This window comes from Podarcis filfolensis, assembly GCF_964270895.1.
Source record: "Podarcis filfolensis genome assembly, chromosome: 8".
Taxonomy (NCBI): domain Eukaryota; kingdom Metazoa; phylum Chordata; class Lepidosauria; order Squamata; family Lacertidae; genus Podarcis; species Podarcis filfolensis.
In genome coordinates this window covers 52,565,470-52,589,838 of record NC_139611.1, presented here as the reverse complement: position 1 = coordinate 52,589,838, position 24,369 = coordinate 52,565,470, and the positions used below count along the sequence as shown (strand labels likewise).

Genomic DNA, 24,369 nt, shown 5'->3' with positions numbered 1-24,369 from the left:
TACAGATAGGTAGCCGTGTTGGTCTGCCATAGTCAAAACAAAAAAAAAAATTTTTCTTTCCAGTAGCACCTTAAAGACCAACTAAGTTAGTTCTTGGTATGAGCTTTCGTGTGCATGCACACTTCGTCAGATACACTTCGTATCTGACGAAGTGTGCATGCACACGAAAGCTCATACCAAGAACTAACTTAGTTGGTCTTTAAGGTGCTACTGGAAAGAAATTTTTTTTTTTTGTTTTGGCAGAAAAATAGTTCATGTTGCCTCTGTGAGCTCATGTTGCCTCTGTGAGTACAGAGGGGGCTGGATAGGAGAAGGAGAATAATAATAAGTCTGTTGATTGAGTGCACTCTAGGTCTCAAAGGTAGAAGTTGTGTCTCTCTTACTGATGTTCACATTTCCATATCTATTACCTATACAGCACTGAGAACTCACAGCCCCCTTTTAATAGAACAATATAGTTGGGAGAAGATGGGATCAACCTGAGTCAATCAATCAGAGATGACAGTTCACAGAGGATAGCCATCATATAATGGGATCATCAGAGGACACAGTTCTCTTACCCATTCACACTCCATGCAGATAGTGGGCTAGGAAGCTATACCTTTATCTTTCTAAGTAGTGCATCAGCTAAGAGCACACATCTCACAGGGTGACTAATCCCCATTCATTCAAGGGAAGTATGTGCCCTCACATGGAGGTTAGGGTTGTTTAAAAAACCAAACTGGTAGGTATCAAAGATGACATTAAGGTGACCAAACTTTTAAAGATACAGCTTATTTCTGCTGTGCACCTCTCTCCCCAAATCAGGGGTTACCAGTGTGGCACCCATAGACACACATGCAGCTGCTGAGACTTTCCCTGGTGCCCACAGGATACACTCCCCCCACTGAAATTAAACTTGAAAGAAGCATTTCATTGTAGTCAATAAAATAGGTTGTCTTGTGTGCTTGTTTGTGGGTGATGATGATGGTACCCCTGCCTGTTTCTTTGTTTTGCAAATGAGCCCACAGGCCCCAAAATATGTTGAGCAAAATCAGCCCCTAAAAATATGAGGGGGAGATTACCAAGCCTCTGAAGACCACATGGTAAAATGGATGTGGCCAGGACAGAAAATTGGGCATGACCACTTAATTCTATTTACTACCAGCCTTTCAGAGCCCTCTTCCCCTAACCAAAATTCACCCAAATACATTTTATATGCTCACCAGTATGATCAATAGGTAATGCTCAGTTTCTTCTGTTCACTGCTGGCTCCCACTCTGATGATCGTTCATCTTTGGCTGCTGAAGGCATCAAAGAAACAATGCCAGTGAGACATGGGTTGTGCTGGGTGAGAACTGGCCCACAGTGCTTTGTTAGGGCATGTCGCCATCAGAAACATTTTGTCGCAATCCTTACCCCTTTTTTCTGTTTTATTTTATATCTCTCTGTGCCCCAACATCCCAGGGCTACTCTTCTTATATTTTTTTTTACATGCCTGCCTTTGAGGGGTTGGGATTTGGGCTGGTCAATCACAAGGTTATGAACCTTGTTCCTGTAACCTGAATTCTTTCTTCCTTTTCCCATGGCAGGTGACCTTATGTTCCAACACTGTGAAGACGTATGAAACAGCACTAGTAGTGGATGTGAAGGGGAGTGGAGAAGATGTACTGGCTCTCCCAATCACAGCGAGGTATTGCTACTTTGATTGCTGTCTTTGCTGGAATCGTGTGTGTTGTGCTGACCCCATCCTTTGTGCCAATTCTGAATGAGATGGGTATTGCAACAGCATAATTGCCATTGTTTGAGTATCTGGGTACAGCAAGATGCAACATAAGAAGGAGTTTGTGACTGCTTCAGTAAGAGCAACCTGAAAATTGCAAGACCTGTCACCTCTGTCTTGCTTTATTTCTTTGCTTTCTCTTCCCTCTGTGCACTTTAAGTCCTGGTTTCAAAAAGCACTTCCACACTGCCTCTGGTAAGTCAGCCCTGGATGTACAGAAATGGACAGTGCTAAAAATTCCAACAGGATCTTGAGGAAAACAACCTGGCTTTCTTTCAGCAGAAAAGTGAAAGGCAAAAAGATCCCTGCTAGAGCAGCTCCTCCGAGGCCAATATCTTGAACAAGTCAGCAGTACTGCATGATGTCACCAGGACTCCGCATCTGAGTCTCCTGTCCCCTTCCAAGTGTTTAAAACAAAGTTGTTCATATATTAGGATAAGCTACCAACCAAATGCATCTTCAGACTGCAGCAAAGTAAAGTGTGGACATATAGACAATTAGACCTTTAAAATATGCCCTTATGAGTTCCAAAATAGTCCCCTCTTCCCCCAGCATAGAAAAAGACCATACTTTTCGTGAGTTAAAAATGGTTAGCATACAAACTCTCCAAAGGCCAGGTTCATATGCTTTTCTATACAGCATTCAGAAAAAGTTGCACAGGCAGTAAAACCTGACTTAGTTACAGTAGTGAAAGTTCCTAAATTATTAGTATAGGAACAGAACAATGGCCTGCTGGAGCCATGTGGTCTGAGCTTGGAGCAACTAGCTCAGATCTCTTTACATGCTGAGCTTCTCAGATAGACTGGAAGGCAAACAAAGTCTTAATTACCTAGTCCCTTCCAAGGTGAGGGGAGTGGATATAGCTAAGCATGGGAGGACAGCTTACTCTGTGGTATTAAATCCTTCATGCATTAATTAGACATAAGTATGTTGGTAATAGGGATGCGGGTGGCACTGTGGCTTAAACCGCAGAGCCTAGGACTTGCCGATCAGAAGGTCGGCGGTTCAAATCCCCGTGACGGGGTGAGCTCCCGTTGTTCGGTCTCTGCTCCTGCCAACCTAGCAGTTCGAAAGCATGTCAAAGTGCAAGTAGATAAATAGGCACCGTTCCGGCGGGAAGGTAAACAGCGTTTCCGTGTGCTGCTCTGGTTCGCCAGAAGAGGCTTAGTCATGCTGGCCACATGACCCAGAAGCTGTACGCCAGCTCCCTTAGCCAATAAAGTGAGATGAGCGCCGCAACCCCAGAGTCAGTCACGACTGGACCTAGTGGTCAGGGGTCCCTTTACCTTTACCTTTATGTTGGTAATATGAGGCTGGTTATCCCACATTTTCCAGGCCATGAGCCTGGATAACTCAGTTGGTTAGACCATGGTGCTGATAACGCCAAGGTTGCAGGTTCGATCCCTGTATGGACCAGCTGCATATTCCTGCATTGCAGGGGGTTGGACTAGATGATCCTCAGGGTCCCTTCCAACTCTACAGTGCTATGCTATATCTGACATTCTGTGCAGCAGGACTCTTAACACTCAAAAGGCCAGGAAAGCCAGGCTGTTAACAAATTGTGCAGGGCAAGATCCCTCTCCATGCCTCTTATTGCCAAGTGAGGGTCTGTGTCTATCGTCTTCACTTCGGATCTACTTTGAGATGGTGTACTAGGAACTTGGCCTTTCTGAATTCTAGTGACCACATGGCTGATGATGAACCTCTTCTTTATAATGATAGATGAGTTGTTATTATTCTCTGCCTCCTCATTATGGGTCAGATCTAAACAAGCTTTCCTCTCTGTTTATTTGCTCATGTAACTGACTAGATGCAGCACACCTCCACTGCATGTGGCTAATCCCATCCTGAATTTTGGACGTTGTTTCTTGAAGTTCCCATACCAGCAGATGGTGAAACTTGTTAATGAAAGTGATCTTCCAGGGTGCTATGGTGTTCTTCCCCAGGTTAGTTCAGTTGTTTCTATGGTGTTTTAAAGGCCCTGAGGAAGCCTACAGATAAAGCTGGGAGCAGAGAGGAAATGTTTAAGTCCAATTACCACAGTTCCCAGATGATTTTATTTGATTTTAGAATATTTGAATCTTCTTTGTTGGAGCTCTTAAGCTACCCAAAATCATGAAGAGCCCTGACGTGACACCAGTGGTCTGAAACTGAGTGTTTTGTCATCAAGATCTTTAAAAAACAAAAAAGATGTCCAAACAGATGAAATAAATAGGTTTCTTCACTGAGAAGACGTTGACAGCTTAGCAAGTGAAAAGTATGAAACAGCTCTCACTGAAGTTTTGGTGTGATGCTTTTATTTCCATCCAGGAATATGAGAAGTCCCTCACCGTCTTGCATTCCAGTCCTCTGCCTTGTGGTATCATTCAGCCTCATTCCACTGTTGAGATCCCCTTGGCCTTGGAAGTCCAGGAGAAAGGGCAGCAGGAGGCAGTAGCCTTCATTGCTGTCTTTGGGAATGAAGTCTTTCCACTGGTGAGTGAACTAAATGAAGGAGGTCTTCTCCCCTGCCCACTCCCACCCCTTTGCACTCTAAAAATGCTCAGGGAAATGGGTTGTATATGGTAACAAGTCCACCTCTTTGTAATGTGTGCATGCTCAGAACTAGTATGTCTCTGGGATATTTGTATATTGCAGAAATGAGGATTTCTGGCCACAATCCACAATTCTTACGCTATTTTTGAACATGAAATTGAAAAGCAACAGTTGCCCCAGGTGATTTTGCACTGTTAAAAGCCACAGTTCATCAAGGCCAGCCAAGCCATTTATTTATGCTCTTCCTAGCCAGAAATCTAAACAATATATTTGAGAGAGATGCCAAATTCTCTAGGTCTAGGACATCCACACCTTACCAGATTCAGAAAGGAAGGCCTTTGAGGGGCAGTCATGTGCCTATAGCCCTTGGCAGCAAATGTCCATTCCCATCAGGAATGAGGAAGAGACTGAAAGTCTGGCTCTTTAAGTAAAAAGAAGTGACTGCATGCCCCCACCCCTGCGTTCTCCTATTCTAAATGGAAACATGAATGGGAAAGTATTTTTCCTCCAGACCTGAAATGTGAGTTAAGCACAAAAGAAAAGTTTGTTGGTGCTGGAGCAGGACAGAGTTCAGCATTATGATATAATGGAAACACATAATAAGCAGAGACAAATTTATGACAAAGTAGGGTATACAGTTCTTGCTCCCATTATGGAGTCTTTTCAGCTTACTAATTTGTTTCATTTTTATGAGTGCCTTTTAAATAGAGATTATTGAGCTGCAGTATCCTTCTGTATCACATCTAGATAGTGCATGCAAAATCTTCCTCCTGCTTTTCATAAACTGCCTTCTTTGTTGCATGTTCTGTTCATGCTCTGGGCTTTGTCATTTCACTGCTAGTAATAATAGTTGATATTATTATTATTATTTATTTAATCATCATCATCATCGGCCCATCTGGCTGGGTTTCCCCAGCCACTCTGGGTGGCTTCAAACAAAATACTAAAAATACATTAAAACACTAACAGATCACACTTTGGGGCAGGCTGCTTGGCACTGGGATAGGTCAAGATTAGAGGATAAACCAGTCCCAAGTAGGGCTTGCCTCTGGCAGAATTGGCCTTTTATTGTCACTGTGGACCAGTTAACAAGATCATTGAGACTGATAGCAAACTTCCTTCTTCTTATCAAGCAGCTGGCAAAGAAAGTCCTGTGCAAATGCATTTTGGAGTCTGCAAAATCAATCCTTTTTATTCATGTCAGGTGGGCTTTTAATGTGCAAAAGGACTGTCTGCCTATATTGTATTGGTGAGCATGTGAAGAGCAAGAGCAGTCAGACTCCCAAGTGGAGTCCAGCAGCAGTATTTATTTTGAACTGAGGCCTCAGGGTTGAAAATGCAGGGCCCAGGTCTGTACTCGGCTTAGGTGGGGACCTCCAACTGAGCCAAATCTTGTCAGCCTGAAGATCTCTTTGAATAGAGGCAGACAATGAGATGCCTTCCAGATGTTGTTGGGAGTCCATCATCCCCAGCTAGCATGACCCATGGCCAGGGGTGATGGGGGATTGAGCCCAACCACTTCTGAAGGGCACCGCATTGGCTACCCAAGGCCTTAGTACAGTCCCATCTCCCTTTCAACAGCCTGAGTCTGATGCTGACTTTTCATCTTTGTTTCCTGTTTCCTGTTATTCTCTGTGACAGACGATCCAGCTTGTGTCCTTTGGAGAAGGCCCTGTCGTTTATGTGCATCCTGCTAAGCTAGACTTCGGCTCCATCCAGGTTTTAAAGGATGTTTCTCGGGTGCTCTATCTTTCCAATCAATCTGTTATTCCTGCACCATTTGAGGCACAGATGGTAAGCAGAGTGTGGCATAGTTTCTAATGAAAACTGTGAACGGAAAGGAATTGTATCTATAATAGCCTGTGGTCTGGTTTTATGTGAAGGCGTCTCATTAAACTATCTTGAGCTGAAAGGTCATTGGATGTGGTTGCACTCATGTGTTTCTGGGTGGCCTCCAAATGCATAAGACCTTCACTGACATAACTTGATGCTCCTATTGTCTCCCAACCGTACCTTCTTGCCATTTCCCCTTTCTTCCTTATAGTAGTGATGGTCACTGAGCTGTGCTGTTGTGATTTACATCTCTTGGTAAGCAGAGGCAAGGCATTCTCTACAAGCCTCTCTGCTGAGAATCTGCAAGTGGCCCAGGGGATAAGGATGTTGGATGTAAAGCTGGGAAGCCTGGATAGGTCCGTTCTCACTTTTCTTAAGGAAAAAAATGAGTTAAAGTAAGTGGTGAAGAAGGAAGGAACCAACTACAGAGTGTTTTGTACAGAGAATTTTGCACCTGACAGATACATACTGTACTAAATGGATAAGCTATGAGTTGGAAGTTTTTGGTGCAATTCTTAGCCTCACCTTACAAGGTGCCCTTAAACAAGACAATGCCATCAGTCTCCTATCTGTAATTTGGGGATAATAATTACAGTTGCCTTAACCAGGTGGTTGTAAGTATTACAGAGGTCATGTGTGTGAAGTACAATTTTATCACTCTTCCAAAAAATGTTTCTTTAGCCAAGGATGTTGTTGAGAAGGCTGAAATAAAAACCACCCTCTTCCCTAATCCTCTGCCCTTCTTCCTAAGATCTGTCACTGAGGCTGTTAGCCATCTGGGCAGAGAGTCACTTGAATCCTGTCAAATTTCACAAGCATAAGAATTGGTGTCAGGGGAGGGTGTTGTTTGGAGTGAGAGAGGCATCTCCAGCTGTGCTCTTAACAGCTGTGTGGCAGCCTCTGTGCCTCCTCTGCCAAGTGCACTGCTGAGCAATTTCAGAAGTGATCATTCCCTCTCTATTAATTACTGTCAACATTTAACCAGAAGAGCAGTTGTGCAGCCAGTGAAGCGGTCACAGAAGACCAGCCCACTTTTGGAATGGTTTTATATTTTCACAAAGATGGTGGACTTGATAGCCAGGTGTTTTATTATCTGATACTGCCAGTGTGAACTGTAAAGGTCTAGAACCGTGTATATGAATTGGTCGGGAAATGTAAACTGTATCTGGCAGAGTTGGGATGGTCCTGCAGTTATCTGAAGAATATGGTCACAGACTTGTTTGACCTAACTACAGAGAGCAGGTTGGGATGCTGCTTCAAAACCCAGTGAACCCATCAACCCAAGAGTAAGAATGGTATAGTGCATCAGTGGGCAGAGGCAGGCTGCCCTTCCCTGGTGGGAAGCAACTGGAGCAAAGTGGTAACACGAGAATGGGACTTTTCTATAGTAGCTCTCTATGGAATGCTCTTCCCTTGGAGGCTCACCTGGCACCTTCATTACATACTTTAAGGCACCAGGTGAAAATGTTTCTCTTCGGCTGATTCACATTCAATGTCCTTTTAAATGTGTTTGTGGGAGGGGGGATTATTGGTTTTTGTTTTTTATTATGTATTTTGTGTTCCTGTTTTGTATTTTTATGTTGTGAACTGCCCTGTGATCTTTGGACGAAGGGTGGCATGCAAATTTAATGAATAATAATAATAAAAATAATTAAACATGGCACAGAATTTGGAAGGAGTCTGCTTCCAGGCCTTCCAAGGAGGAGGTTTGAGATCCACACACCATTGTTTTGTTCTGCCCATGGCAACTTTCTGCTCATAATGAAAGGGGTCCACCACAGATTTTGTGAATAGGAGGGAATCTGGTGAGCACTGTAGAGATTTGTAGCTTTTAATGTTTAATAGTCTATTGTATTTTAATACAATAATCTATTAAACATTAGACTATTAAACATTAAACAAAAATAAGCTTTTAATGTTTAATAGAATATTGTATTTTAATATTTTGTTGGAAGCCGCCCAGAGTGGCTGAGGAAACCCAGCCGGGTGGGCAGGGTATAAATAATAAATTATTATTATTATTATTATTATTATTATTATTATTATTATTATTATTATAGCTTCTGCATGTGGCTCAGGGCCTGACTGAGTGCCAGGGCCTCACTGCTGCCTCCAAGGTCTCTGTAAGCAGTTCCCCACCTGAGCTGCCTCAAGGTTGGGGGAGTCACTCCATGCTTCAGTCTTCCTGAATGGCATGTGGGGCTTCTGCAGCAATGAGCATGTGGGGCTCTCTGTGGCGCTGCGTCTGCAGATGGAAACTGCAGCTAGTGCAGAATGTTCCTGCCCAGCTGGTGAGAGCAAGATGTAGAGAATGTGTCCACTACTGTAGTTCAGCTACATGGTTTCTGAACTAAAAGTTCTAGCATTTGCCTTTCAAGCCCTGTAAATGGCTTGGCTCTGCTGTTCTTGCTGAAACACTTTCCTGCATATTTCTTCCCCATCCCTTGAGATCTGCTCACAAGGAGAGAAAAGGCCCATTTTGCATGCCTGGGTGAGGAAAGAGCAAGGCCACCTTCATTGTGGTGTCCACCTACAATAATTCCTGGGCTCTGGTGGGCTTCCTCTTGGTGTCAGGTGAAGGTTTCCCTTTATTGGAAAGCCTTCCTTCCATGCTGTTGATGGGCAGATACAGAGATTTTGCATCTAGAATTTTGCTGCTGTTTATGAGATGTAGGATGATTTTTATAGTTGACTTTTATTTTATTGATTGTGATTTATGTTTTGCAGGAAAGTGACCAATAAATAGAAACACTGATTTAAAAAGTCTGAATAATCTGTTTGCTGTGTGATTTTTCTGTTTCCTGTTGTAACATTTTTCTACCTTCCTGCCTGTCCTACAGAATGGGAGGCTTTGCTCTGATGGTCTGAAGTTCTGAGAATCAAGAGAATTAATTCTACTTGATGCAATAACAATTCAGCTCTTCTAACAGCCTCCTAGTTTTTGGAAAGCACCCCAGGTCTCTAAAATGTGTGCCAAGCTTGTGCTGTTGTGATCCTCATTTAATTATTTTAATAGATAGCTTAATATTTGTTTGGTTTCACAGTCTATGCGTTGTTCTACAGAACACAAATTCTACTAAGTGAGCTCACTAGTTTGCAGCCATGGGCACATGCTTTTGGGTGGCTTCTGAGCTGGGTTTACATATGTGCAATTTTTTGAAAAATGTTTCCTGCTTTAAGTACTACTGTATATCTGATGGCTCTTTCTTTCTTTCTTTCTTTCTTTCTTTCTTTCTTTCTTTCTTTCTTTTTAAAAATAAGTTTATGCCTTGCCATGTGAGACATAGAGGCTAAGACTGGCTTTTGGACTGTGTTTCAGGCCCGAAGTAATTCTCTGTGGAGAATTGAGCCTAATAAAGGAATTGTCCCTCCAGAGAATGAGATATCTCTAATGCTAATAGCTAACCTGGATGACACCGTGCTGTTCCAGGACAAAGTTAACCTGAGCATAGAGAACAGCAATTCTTACATCATCCCAATCCAGGCCACTGGCATTGGTACCACCATTGTCACAGACAAACCCTTTGCTCCAGCCATTGACCTGGGACCCCACTTCAGGTAGGCTGGCTTTGTGGCTTGTGGGAAATAGTATTCTGTTTTTGGATGAAAGGATATGAGTCATTTAATTCTCATAGGGCAGTACAAGCAAATGGAAACCTTGAGCTCTTGTCATGATGCCTTGGCAACCTACAAGTAAAGGCAATGTATACTTCAGTACCATAGAGCAAATTCCATTTTGTGAAAGCAAAAATAACTCATTCTTGGGCAGTCCTGTGCCCACTTACACTGCATGCATTGTAAATGACTGACTGTGGAAAGTGCATGGGTGGTAACATCTCTAAAATGTATGCACAACTCTTCACATCTGTAGATATACTTGAAATAATGACTAATCTCACATTTTGTAGCTGCCATTGAGGTAAACATGGCATGATGACCAGGTTGATCTAGAAGCACTTACAATCTTAGGAGTTGGCATGACCTGCTCCCTTGGGCTTTGTACTCAGCACTATATTATGTCACTGCAGTGCACTGTGTGTTGGGATGCTTTTGGAGACTATTTGGAAACTGCAAGTAGTTCCAAGTATTACTGCTAGGCTTTCAACTTGGACCAGGTGGTGGGAAAATATTCACTAGTACTTAACAACTCTTGGACCCATTTCCATGCACAATTCAAAATACTGATGCTTACCTTTGAAGTCCTTCATGGCTTGCTATGTGGAGCACTGCCTCCTGCAACATGAACCTCACTATACCCTGAGATAAACTTTAGATGTAATTCTGCAGGTTCCTTTACCCTGTCAAGTAAGATGGGTGGTGACGGAGAAAAGGCTTTATCACTGGTGGTAAACCACTGTAGGATGCTCTTCTCAAGGAGGTGTGTCTGGAAACCTTGCTGCCTTTTCATCCTTGAGGCCATCTCTGTCTTATTATTATGCTGCTTTATCTGTTCTCTCCCTCTTGTTTCTATGAGGGTTGCTTTCTCAATTATTTTATGAGGCAAATAGGAGTGATTTGGGTGAGGTTTTCACATGAGCAGGATTGAGCTGGGTTAGGGACCTCCTACTATCACAAGTTGCTTTATGGACATGGGTGCCCTTAGAGTGATGGCTTCATTTTATAAAAAGCAAAATCAAGCTAATTAGGGAAATGCCCTCCATTGAAGTGGGAAGCAGTGGTGGAGGGATGGGGGATTTTTTCATTTTGACAGACGGGTCTATGTTCTAATCCCAGCCTCTTATTTTCTGATGCCTGGGATTAAGCACTGATCTGTGAGAGGGATGTTGAAGTAAATATTTTAAGGTGTTATTTTTCACATGCATCTATACTGTTGTTTCCACAATCACCCCTCCCCCCATGGTAGTCAATGGAGAGAAAATTCTCTCCCGGAGAGATGAGGTTGTATCCCCAAAAAATCCTGCTGGAAATCACAAACCTATCCTCACCAGTGATCCTTGGGGTAACAGTCCTTCCTTGGGAGGGGACATTTCACATACCCCTGTCTTTTCTGGGACCCTCACCCTTTGCCCCACTATGATTGCTATCATAGCCACTCAAAAAATGGTAAAGTCTTCTCTGACAGGAAAACATGTCACCTATTATTCTGACATTTGGCATGCTTCTTCCCCTTAGCTGCAAATGGTTTCCAGTTCTGGCAGAAAACAATAGTTTCTCTTTTGAAAACAAAAACTTTCTGGATGTATCAGTATACAACCTGTAATAGGTGTAATCTACTCTGGAGGGACCCCTATGCCAACAAATTTAATTTCACTTCAATGAAAAGAAAAATAATTTCGAGCTGTTTTTAGATTCCCCATTATAGAGAAACTTTCTTTTCAACAGATCTTACTAGTTTGGTCCTTGGAAAAACATAGAGCAACTCTCAAACAAACTGGGATGCTTGGGAGCATCAAATCTTGGGAGCAGTGTACACCTCTAGTTTTTAATCTTGTTTTGTGTGGTGTTTTAAATGGTTTGCTTCAACTTGTCAGCTGCCCTGGAAATATTGATATTGAAGGGTTGCATCTAAATCCCTTAAATAAATATTCAACAAAATATAGTAAAGACCATTCTTATTTGCTGCCCTGAGATTTAGCCCCTCTCTGCCCCTCCTTTCCTAGCTTGGATTCCTGCTGCTATCGCTTCAAGATCACTAACCGCGGGCGCCGCACGCATCAGCTCTACTGGATGACAGAAGGCTTCCCCCCATTCCGCCAGCGCAACACCCTCCCTCCCATCAGTGCTAACACAAAGAAGAAGTCCTCTGAACTTCCGCTCTTTAAGCTTCAACCATTGAGGATGGAGCTGACCCCAGGAAAAAGCATGGACATGATGCTGGAAGGCTGTTCTGACGTTCCCAAGGTAGAGAGACTTTCACCTCTTTGTTGGGGGCATTTTGGGCTCTCAGTTACTTATTTCTGGAAATGAACCAACTTCTTTCAAGGATTGCTTCCATGTCACAAGTTGCCATAGTAGCATCAGCTGCATTTCAACTACTTGTTGCCAAGGGTTACTGTAGCTACCATATAGTCAATCTCAAAAAAGCATATATGGGTTTTTATAACTGATGTAAGAAGAGTTCTACAAGGCCTGATCAAAGCTCAATATTCAATTATTTTGTCAAGAGTGCTTAATCCAGGAGAGACGAACCTTTTTCAGGCTGAGGGCCACCTTGACCCATGTTCAACCTACATCCTATGTGTGTGTGTGAGAGAGTAAAATCACAGCAAGAGACCATTTTCTGTATAAAATACATATTAATGAAATAAAATGTTACATTACAAAAAGGACTAATATAAGTGGCATTAGAGTGAAATGTCTGATATGCCCACAGGAATTAATATAATCCAGGGCACAAAGAGCAAAATATCAACAGGGTATTGATGCCTTCCCTAATGCCTGCAGGAGAAAAATGAGACAGGATTAAGGTTATACAGTACTGAATTTTAAAATCAACACAGCAAGGCTGCAATCCTAATCCATTTACATGGAAGTAAGCCACACTGAATTCAATGAGACTTACTTTTGAGTAGACATGGCTAGGTTTGCAGTGGATCCAGAATTGGCCTCCACAGTCACTTACGGACTCATTGTTAAAACCGTTTTTTTGGGAGACAATCTTACTTGGCTACGAGTGATCGCCAAAGAAGAAAGAAGAAGAATGATTGGCCATTAGCTTTGTCTTTACAGTGCCACAAGACTCTTTATTGGGTTTTCTGAAGCAAAAGTTTGACAGTTACACCTCTGGAAATTGATTAATTTTCAAAGGGAACACAGCTGAATTGTAAATATCTGTTGATGGCTGAGATATGCATATCTATTGTGCAATATATGTAAAAAGTTACATTGAAACAGTAGTGAGAGTTGTGCACAATAAACCAATCACAGTGGAACAGAAAATATCAGATGAAATTATGGATGAATGTTGGAACAGATTGAGACATGCTTGTACATCTCTACCATTTACACAAATGGCTGATTATGTCCTTGATTCTCTCAGCCATTTAATTTATTACTATATAGAAGGTTTTTTTTTAAAAAAAATATTCTGTGGGAAATGTTATGTTGCAACTGGATACCAATACGACCTTTTTGTGGAAGGATGGTATGATCATCACCTTTCCATGATTTGCTTTTAAAGGTCAGGCATCTTAGGCACCAACTGGTGCAGAATTCAGGATATATGGAATTGTCAGGAATCAAACTTCTACAAAAGAGAATTACATATTTGCCAATTCATGCTTCTTTTGCCTGGAACCAAATGGTAGCCAAGGCATAGTTTTCGGGGAGCCCCATGGCCAGGGGTCCACTGAAAGCACCACAGGCATAGTGGCCCAACCACTTTTATTCTGGCAAAAAACTGTGCTCTTCTTTCCACATACAGGTCGTAAAGGAAAGGCTGCTCTGTCATGCCATCATAGGGAAGCAATCTGGGAAGGAGCTTATCATGAAGGTTGATGTCATATGTGAATTCATTGCACCCATTCTACACATTTTCCCTAAAGAGATCACATTCCAAGTGGAGAAGGTTAGTGCTTTGGCCATCAGGCTGCTTACTGGCATGTTACAAAGGGCTAGTGGAATGAATGGAGGATGGAGTGGGTCGTGGAAAGGGGGGTGGGGCTGTGATCAGAAACTGCAAACACACACTCAATCACATTTCAGTTCAAAAGAGGCTCAGATGTTCTGGGCATCATCAGGATCTAAAATGACAGCCACCTCCATTTTGACAGAAGGTTTGTGCAGGCAGAGATGGGCAACCTCGTAACACATCAAAACCATGATTGCCAAAGAGATCAGCCCAACTCCTAGGCTCAAAGAGGCCCTTCCTTCACTCCTGCAAAAAAATGCTTGCCAAAAGGTCATTTTGCAACTTGTTTAGCTTCCTCCAACTCAGGGCTGAAATGTGGCTTCATAACAGAAATTATTTACTAAGAAGGAACAGAAAGGGCCATGATCAGCCAGCAATCAAGATGTCTGAGTAACCTGGAGCTCCTGCCCTTGGGTGTATAATTTCTCTTCAAAGCAGCTGATCAATTCAGAAAATTGGAAAGCTTTTACCCCCGCTCAGAAGGGGGAATGTCAATAAATATGCTGAAATCGAAACAAGGCAGTTTAACAAACTTTCTCAAGCCACAAGAACATTGCAGAGAAGCCAGGGCAATGAGCCAACAGTGAGACAGCATGGCGCTTGGCCCAATTAAGACTACCGAAGCCATGGTAGAAAAAGATACAAATGCAGTGCTGAGAGGAATTTGCAGCTCAAGGTATCCTCATTAAATTAAAGAAATTATTACAGAAACGCGGAAGGAACTGATGGTTCATCTCAGAAATAAGGCAAATGCAATGTCAAAGGAATTAGAAGGAATTGTGGAAACTGCATCAGCAGCAATAGATTTAAGCTTACATCATTAAAAAACCCTTTAAAAATTCTTCAAGTGAATATGAATATAAAATCAAAGCTGTAAGATTTTCAATACAAACTTAAAGGGTCAATTTTCATCTGAGGAGTTTTGTGGAAGGGGCAGAATATGACAATATTATGGACTTGATAGTCCAGTGATTTAAATTGCTAATACCTGTCTTGTGTGATTCAGATCCTCCGAGAGACATTATTATATGAAAAAAATAGGAGTTTTTGACGGTGCTTTAGAAATGTGGAAGATACAACTTTTGAAAATTAACACATGGTTCTCTTGACTGCTTTGATCAATGGAACTGGCATAGTTACAGGTGCCCATTTTGCATTTGTAAGAACTCAATCTTTTAGTGTGATGGTACCTTCTCAGTAGTGGCACCTAGCCTGTGGAACGCCCTCGCATCAGATGTCAAGGACATGAGTAACTATGTAACCTTCAGAAGACATCTGAAGGCAGCCCTGTATAGGGAAGCTTTTTAATGTGTAATTTTTTTAAAAATATTTTATATATGTTGGAAGCTGCCCCGAGTGGCTGGGACAACCCAGTCAGCTGGGCGGGGTATAAATAATAAAATAATAAAAATAATTGTTATTACCTAAACTTTGGAAATTCTTGCCTATCGATATCAGGCAGGCATCTTCATTGTACTCTTTCCAGCACCTGCTAAAAACATTTTTGTTTAGACAAGCCTACCCAGATGTTTAGAAAACTGATGTGAGTTTTAATATGTTTTAATCTATTGTTATTTTAACTTTTCTTATTGATAATTTTATTGATATATCTATTTGTAAATCGCCTGGAGGGTTTTGTTTTTTTGCAATCAAGCAGTGTATAAATTTCATGGAATGAATGAATACATAAATAAATAAATAAATAAATAAATAAATAAATAAATAAATAAATAAAAGGGAATGGAATCACATCAGTTTCTACCCCCCAATGAATGGGAACAATTGGTGTCCTCTAGTACCAAGTAGCTGGCTATTAAAAGCATAATCCTATCCCTGTGAGGAGGTCATTTCTCATCATGGAATATGGAAGAGCTTGATAGGATGGGATGGAAGGTGATCCTCTGGTTGATCACTTGGTGCTGTGATGTACATCAGGATATATATTTTTTCTGTTCTTTAATACATCTCAAATGTTTTTGTTTTCCCCTGCCAGGACCCCAATGATAGCCTGAATCCCCAGTATGAACCTCTGACTTTGAAAAACGTTTCGTCTTTGCCAATCAATGTTCTCCTCTCTTTGCAAGAACCTTTTTCCCTCTGTGATACTGCTCATGAAATGCTGCCAGTACCTTGTCAGGTATGGGGAGTCTCTTTTCACCTCAGGCCTCTAAGTAAGAGGCCCTTTGCAGGGTACAGTTCAGGCTGCTGGTTGTGACCTGTCCAGTCCTAGACAGCACTGCAAACAGTCTCCAGTGACTGAAAATGCAGAAGTCATTTTCAAAGAACTACAGTGGTAGGCAGATACCAATCAGTTATTTATTTATTTAAAATAAACTTATTTCTTTCCTTATTTAGGCCTTAACTATGAACGTTGGAGAGATGCATGACCTCTGTATCAGGTTTGACCCTCTCTACAGAGATGACTTGTACAACCGAGTGGCAGAAGAAGTCTTGACTTTCCGTTACCTGGAGCATCCCCATGTAGACCACATCAACCTACGGGGAGAAGTGCGTTTCCCTAACCTACACTTTGAGACGATGGATTTGAATTTTGGCTGCATCTTGAATGACACAGAAGTTGTCCGTGAGATCAATATGACCAACTGCAGCCCCCTTCTTGTAAAATACCGCTGGTCCTTCATGACAGAGGATCATGAGACCCTGATCAGGTAAGAGCAATCATAAGTCTTCCCTTTGGGATTTTGTCTGATGTTCCCAAGACATTGTCTATGGGTACATGACACAGTCACCCTACTAAGGGGTTAAGCAGGTCTGGGTCTCAATGGGAGATACTTGGGAACTTAATGGATACTACCCTGAGACCCATGATTGTCAGGAATGATTGGTGGGTGCTAGAAGAGATAAGAGTCCGGGCCTCCAGCCAGTTTTATAGGTTTTATTTGGTTCATTCTTCTATTTACACTCAGAGCTCTCAGAGCACATCCGGCTCATTGGAATCAGATGCAGCAACTGGTTGCTGCTTTTGTTTTCCCCAGCATAACCACTTCCAGAGCCCTCCCCTTTTCCTTCCTCTGTTACGTGAAGAGCTAAGCCCCGGAAATTGCTCCCCCCTCTCTGCTTCATTGCTTCCTGACAACCCTTCGTCGTTGTCCTCCCCTGATGAGGTACCACTACTAATCATCGGAGGCTTATCTCTGTATTTTCCCAGCATTTCCCCCTTCTCAGCCCCCAGTTCCCTGACAATGATGAAGTAAAGGCTGGATCAAAATGTATTAATTATATGCTATTTACATTGTTTATAATCTCTTGAAACCAACATATGGTTCCCAATGTCAGCCTGTGGATGACTCTGATTTGGATGATGCGCCAGCCACCCAACTTTCCCCCCTGATATTTATATTTTATTAAGGTGATTTCAGTTAAAAGAAATAAAGTGATACAGAAAAAAAGAAGGAAAAGTGAGAGGGAGAAAAACAACAACAAAGATACACATAAAAGCGAAAATATGAAAAAAAACCCGCAAAAAATATACAATATTCCCATACATTCTTGTATAAATTGGTATAGTGTTATTGTCCTAGTTCTTATGTAAATGTTAATAGCCTACTGCATTTTGTATAAACTCATTCCAAATGTTAATCATATCATATCCATAGAGTCTGTGTCTGCCTGTAAGCAATCCGTTCATAAATTGCCAGTGATGTCATATTGTCAGTCCATTGATTAAACGGTATCATTTCCTTATTTTTCCAATTCCTCAATATCAATCTCTTGGCCACCATTAGGGCATGGAAAATCTATTTCTGTTATCCCGTTGATAATTTCCATACTGCAGGTATATAGTTCAATAAAATGTTCTCACACAGGGAGCGTGCTACTCCGCCATCTTCAAAGCCGGAAATCACCCAATTTGAGAGGAAGCCCTCGGCTCCCCCTTCCACACAGCCTCATCCTGAGGATGTGGCTTTTCCTTCAGTCTCGGCCTGCTAGAGGTTCCAATTTGGTTCTCATGGCCTTTTTCCCCAAAATCACATACACCTATGAATTGGGTGATGTCAGCTGATCAGTGGGCAGTTCAGTTCTGCTTGGTTCAATTGCATGAGTGAGTTCCCCATGGGAAACGCATTTGTGCAGTAGATCCCTACAAAAGGCAGGCTTCAATTCACTTCCCACTAACTGATGGGTGGGGAGCTGAAGCCTGGTTGTTTTTGTTATCTCTCCTTACCCCTGTGGATAATCCACTTGTCAATCATCAAGCATCATTATTATGGCAGTTGAATGACAACTGGGTGTCAAAGTTGGTCTGCAGAGATTGGGGGAGAAAAGGATCTGGCCAGTGGTTTAATTCTTCTTCTGAAAGTAGGAGAGAGAGTGCAAATGGTAGAAATGATTGCAAACAGGAATAGCTTTTGTCAAGCTGCTTGCAAACCTTCTTCCTTGCAAATATGAACCAGCAGTGCTGCTGCTTTCTCAAACTTGGCCTTCGTGCAGTTATTTTAATTACAGCAGCAAACGGATTTTCCACAGTGCCCCAGGAAGTCCAGTAAACATAACAACTGCATTGATGGTCTGCCATTCTGAATAACATCAATAAACAATTTCCCGAGGAAAACATAAGCCAACCCAGTGGAAAGGCCTTTTTGGCTGGCGGAGGGTGGGTGGGGGGAGCCACTGAGAGGCACTCCTCCTCGTGAGCTCATTAAGGAGTCTGATCCTGGTCTGTGCCAAGTGTTTTCTGTCAGACACTGAGTGCTGTCGTCCCTTCAATGCAGTTTGTAGCTGTTTGGGAAACAGTAGAGTCTGAAGGATGAGAAAGCAAGATAGATAGATAGATAGATAGATAGATAGATAGATAGATAGATAGATAGATTTAACGTACTGTAAATGCAACCCCAACCCAAAGCATTTCTGGGTCTGAGGCTGGTGGTTTTGTCACTAGAGAGTCCCAGGCCACATTTTTACTGTGGCTGCTCATAGAGACTTTCCTTCCTCATCTTCAGTGTTTCAGCAAGCAAACAAATGCAGGTGTGGGACCCTAGTGGCAGGAGGAGGATGGTTGGAGGGCAGTGGGGCTTAGAAGCTGCATTTAACTCCAAGGCTTGGCCAAAGACTCTGTGGGATAAAGGAGCAAGCCAAGTACCCCAGGCAGAAAAGATGTGGGGAGGAAGTTTGGCAAGGCAGACAGGCAAGATGAGGGCATGCTGTTAGAGCCATGCTCCAGTTTCCATTTCAGCAAACTTCTATTTTACTTGCGGTTGACAGCATCCCTTAAGTCAGCTATGGGAAGGGAAGAGGATGAACCATGACATTGTTCTGTGGTGGCTCCAGGTGGTCCTTGAAACATCAGGTGATCTACAGGATCCCAAGGACTTTTCCACATAAGCCATCTTGCTAGTTTCCTACATAGTAAATGCACATTTTTTACAAATTTGTTTCAGGGGAACCGGAGGACTTTCCTTCAGGGAAAGCAGGAATATTTTGTTTTCCCAGCACACACTGGGCTTGTCTGCTCTCCTCAAACCTGTGTATGATTCTCACTTGCTAGCTTCCTAGGTGCACTAGGGAGTCTTTGCCAGTGTTGTATCTTTATTGAGTATAGGGAACCTTTGGCCCGTCAGCTGTTGCTGAACTGCAAGTCCTATCAGCCCCAGCAAGCATGGCTAATGTCCAGTGATAATGGGAGCTATAGTTCAGCAACATGTGCAGGGTCAAAGGTTCCCTACACCTGACCTGTACTCTGGGATTCCACATAAGCATATATAAAGAACTAGACACAGCATTCCCAATATTATTAGCTTGATTTGGTAGTGCTTTGGCTGCAATGTAAAATCAGAACGGTTGTGAAGTGAAAGCCTTAGAAGGCAGGTAGGAGTCTTGCTTGTCCATCTCCTTCTTTTTCTGTTACTTTCTTATAGCGCAACCTCTGGCTTTGCTCTTACTGGATTGTAGAAAAGCTGGGCCATTTCTAGCACTCCACAGCCCCCTCCCTTGCTCCCATTTGCAATCTGCTCTTGTCAGCCATGATAGATATGAGGCTGTAGCCCACCTCCTTCCTAGGTGTGGTGAAATCCTGAGTCTCAAAAGATGATCAGTGCCCCCAGCATTAGGTAGAACTGCTTCTTATCTAGGTAATCCCATAGGCCTAATATTTAGTAGTATCTGCACCCTTGGGATAGGTCAGAGAGGCCATGGAGGTTCCCTTCGGCTTGAAGGACACAGGGGAGGCACATGGAGCTGGGTGTTGTAAGCCCCACAGCTCTATCGATATTGGACTTGGGTTGGCAAGCTCTGACATATGTGGCGGAGGAAGAAGTAGGGGGTGCTGAATGAGTAGTACCTGAGTAAGATGAGGGAGGACCTCCCTTTTCTACCCCAGGTTCTATTGCTTGGGGGGAAAGAGCAGGGATATCAGGTATTGCCAAGAATTCAGGAGGGCTCGGAGCTGCCAAGGTGGGAGGAACTATTGGAAGTGGAAATTACTTAACAGGAGCCTCAACAGGAGGGTGCAGTCTTGTTGCTTCAAACCAGGCTCTGCCTTCGTAGATGGGAGCAGGCCCACCCACCCTTTAGAAGCACATTTTTGCAATTCTGACATTCTCTGAAGACAGCAGATTCTTGTGAATGAGTGCACCACACCTGGGTGTGACAGGTCATGGAAACTTGTTGGGACATCTTTGTTGCTTTTGTCTGGTTCTGAACTTCTTGCCCTGCTCTTGAACTATGGCTCCTGAGCCTTTTGTCTTCTGCTGGGCCTGTACCAATACTTGAATAATGGTAAGTGAGAGATCTTACTTACAAGTAAGGGTATCTCTTTCTGTGTTTGGGGATAGGAGCCAGGACACATGGTGCATACACCCCACATATCACCACACATCTCCACCTCCTGTGAAGTTGCTTAAATATTTTATATCACTGCAACCCACCATCATGGAACCAGGCTTTTGGTCTCCTTTCTGGCTTCCCCAGCCAATCCTCCATTATTTACTATTATACACACCTTCAGACTCTCTAGCCATGCTATGGCATGTTGGCATTTCAGAAGACTGTGCGAAGGTGAAATTGCCACATGCGGTGCTCAGGGGCATCACCAGCATCTCACAGGATTAGACCATTCATTCTGCAAGGCTCCTCATTAACCTTCTGGATGTGATGCTGGTTGACCCCTTTCTTTTCATCTCTCTCTTTGTGTATTAATTAGGCTTCCCGGCTGTTTCACGGGGTCCTTGTGTTGGCACCACCTGACTATCCAGAGGACAGCTGGGCCTGAAGGGAGCCTCCAAGCTGTTAGCACCTTCACTTGGCCATGAAGTGGCCAGGAAGAAAGCACAGCTTGTCAGATATTGTTTCTCTTTTGCTACCATGTGTATAATTACATCCAGCTAATGCAGCCTGACAGTTTGGTAGCTAAAAAACAGGTCACTGCTATTCTATCCACTCTGTGCCTTTCATCACAGTAACTAATTGTCATTCAGATTAACATCTGTTTTTCAGCTAGGGGTGAAGAATGTGACTTATTTAGTTTTATTTCTGGACCTTATAATTAGGGCAGTGACTTTTATGGTTTTCATCTAATTATTCAGTCTTAACCTTTCATTTCCCCCTACCCGCCTTAGGAGAGTTCACATGAAAGCACTCCGTTTTTCTGCATTACAGTACGCTGGAATTATTCCCCACACTCTCCTCATGCTAACATGCAGAGTGGGAGAGTCATGCTGCAAAAAGGGGCAAATGCCATTCTGCATGGCATGCAGCATTAACAAAACACCACATGTGTAGCAAATGATCACTTGTCATATGTGGTGGGAACATCAGCATGCCTATGATTTTGGGAGACAAACTATGCAATAGGTGACATTGATGATAGGAGCACTTTTGAAACTTTCTACAGTGTTGGTAATATTTAATTGGATTTAGGGTGATGTGTCTGTGGAACAGATGTATTGAGCAAAAGTCTTGGTAATTGCAACCAGAGTAGTACAAATCTACAAATCTATATGGGAATGGCTTCTGAAGTGCTTTGAATTAGCAGAAATAGCGGACCAGTTTGGTCTATAAAACAAAGTTAGTTCAGAGGTGGCCATACTTTGTAAATTATTGATATATGAATCTGGGAAATATTACAATTTGTGTAAATCTCTAAAATGATGTCTGTCTGTCTGTCTGTCTGTCTGTATATACACATACACCATATGTGAAGCATGCTCAGTAAGCCCAGCACTTCTGGGTTCTGATGGATTACTGTTCCCCATTTTATAAGGATCCAAATAAATTAGATAAATAAGCATTTTCAGGGACTCAGAAATACTAACATACCCCATTTTTACTGTCCTTTGTTCCCCCGCCTCCTCTTGCTCCTCCTTTGGGATCCTAGTCAATCAAGGTTTACATAGCAAAGGCCAGGGGATGATATCCCCACATAGGTAACAGACAAATATAAATACTGAAGAGCCTAGAAGGTCTGTCCTATGGAGAAACAAGCTGATCCTCTTTCCCACAAAACATCTTAAAGGGATGTTGCAGTTAGACCTGGGATGGCCTTCACCAAATGGCAGGGGACATGCTGTGCAGATGGAAGCTTCCAGGTTAATCGCTGCCTGGCATCTCCATTTTTAAAAAGAAGTTGATGTCTTATTAGTGCTTTCACATTACAATAAGGATATCTGCATAACCGGGGTGGGGGGGAGCCTTGCTTCTGACTTGGAAAGCTACTTTTATTCGTATTAGACATCACCATCTTTCTCGGACTGATTGCCTGACTCAGTTCAAAGCAGTCATACTTAACAGGAGTTCAAGAGCAGAACCAATAACTTCTCAAAGAGAGATTCCAGACAAGATTAGTTATTAAGGCTGCTTACATGGGGCACGGTTTGGACTGTAGACCTCAATATACATGTGTTCTGTCCCCTACGCCTCCGCTCCACATGCCTGTAGGATTCTGAAAATTATTCTTCCCTCCCACAGCCCAGTCAATACATTTTTCTGTTCCAGGTGGCTGCATTGTACTCTCTTGCAATGTGGTAAGAGAATGCAGGGATTTAATGGGATTGCAGGCAGACCACATCTTCTGTGGCATAGCAAAGGGACCCAGGGCAAATCTTGTGATTGTGTGTGTCCGTGTGTGTGTGTTGGGGTGAGGGGATTATACATGTTTTATTAAAGTTGGCTAGTTACCTTGGAATATCTGGAGTCTTTGCATTTTAAAATAAATAGCTCCCCATTCCCAAATCCCCATGCATCCTCCAGCTCTCTAGAACTCTTAAATTGCTGACAGTGAAAGAAATATTATCCGAGGCTGTGCAGGAGTCTGAGACCAAGCCTCTGCTCTAACACCCCTGCTGGCCTCAGAGTTCTTTAGCACCAATTTGTTCCCATCCCAGACCCTCATGTCAATCAGTGTTACTGTCTGTGTTAGCCATTGGGTTGTGTGCTCCTTGAGGCAAGGATGTTCATTGTCCAAAAGTCTCATGGAGACCTTGACCCTTCCAAATGTAATGGAAGTAACAAGAGGAAGAGCAGCCAAGTAGATACCACAACACTTTCCTCTTTGTTTCTCCCATCACTGGAGAACAGTTTGATGAGCTGAAGGCTGATAGCTTCTTTGATAGGGGATAGAGCTTTGTATAGCCAGCTCCCCTGGGGCTTGCTTCTGACATCCCAGGCCAAATAGCATAAATGTCAATTGCAGAAAACAAGGTTTGGATTTACAGGAGAATCAGGGGTCTTGAGAGGATACTGTTGGGTGGTGAAGGGTTTCTGCCTCATAAGAAACAGGCTCCAGGGCCACACAGCTAAATTGCTCCATGTATAACTTCCATAATCTCTAACCACTTGCCGTGCTGTCTGGCAGGGGCTGGTAGGGTTTGGAGTCCAACAGCATTTGGAGGGCTGCAAGTTCCCCATCCTTGCCTTACTCCATGGGTTGGGAACTGGATCTCAGCAACAGGCGCATGGGGCCAAAAATGGTTTTCTACCCCTGATGTTGAGCTTCTGACAATTATACTCTTTCCTCAGCTTGATGTCCCATCCAGTCTGCAGGCATAAAAGGCACAGATCCCTGGCAGAACATGTGCTTTGCATGCAAAAGATCTCTGGATCCTCTCCTGACATCTCCAGTTAATAGAATCCCATAACAAGTAATGAGAAACACACTTCCCTGCTCAAGATTGTGCAGAGCTGGCTAGGTGGATGGAGATCTTGACTTGACTTAAGGCAGAATTTTCTGATATTCCTGACCTTATGCACAAAACAAAACTGATTCCATGCTGTTTACATAATTGGCCTGGGAACTAGCAGGATAGGAGGGCATATTCTGATGTTATTGGCTGTTGATGAGCCTTTGATTTCAGATGTTTGAGGCATGTGTGCCCTGGCTGGCTAAGCCAGCCCCATCAATATAGAAATCATTGCCAACTCTGTGTCTGCTCTTGTTTCTGTCTGATGGGATTTCTGTGATTATACTCAGCATTTCTTTATTTCTGTTTGACATCCTGTGAAACAGTTACAGTGAAGTTATCTGTATTTTTCTGGACCCGTCCCAGCTCCCTCGCATCTCCATCCTTCTGCTCTGTGCATTGCAGCCCTGTAGTGGAAATAGGATGAGCAGTTTTGTAGATGCATTTGGGGCCTCCTCATGCCTGCAGTGAGGCTTTGATGTTTGGCTCAGTCATGTTGCATGAGGTCACATTGC

At 42.9% G+C, this 24,369-nt stretch overlaps 1 protein-coding gene across 3 annotated transcripts in view; it reads left to right on the top strand.

Moving 5' to 3' along the window:
• The window catches only part of HYDIN (HYDIN axonemal central pair apparatus protein), a 140,746-nt gene that overhangs the window by 42,884 nt on the left and 73,493 nt on the right, over nucleotides 1–24,369 (top strand). For all 3 annotated transcript variants that reach the window (XM_083624818.1, XM_083624816.1, XM_083624817.1), the window contains 9 exons: nucleotides 1,572–1,672; nucleotides 3,573–3,708; nucleotides 4,073–4,237; nucleotides 5,939–6,091; nucleotides 9,450–9,688; nucleotides 11,752–11,992; nucleotides 13,515–13,658; nucleotides 15,715–15,858; nucleotides 16,077–16,390. In XM_083624818.1, coding sequence (XP_083480944.1) covers nucleotides 1,572–1,672; nucleotides 3,573–3,708; nucleotides 4,073–4,237; nucleotides 5,939–6,091; nucleotides 9,450–9,688; nucleotides 11,752–11,992; nucleotides 13,515–13,658; nucleotides 15,715–15,858; nucleotides 16,077–16,390 — 1,637 coding nt within the window. The remainder of the gene's footprint in view (nucleotides 1–1,571; nucleotides 1,673–3,572; nucleotides 3,709–4,072; nucleotides 4,238–5,938; nucleotides 6,092–9,449; nucleotides 9,689–11,751; nucleotides 11,993–13,514; nucleotides 13,659–15,714; nucleotides 15,859–16,076; nucleotides 16,391–24,369) is intronic.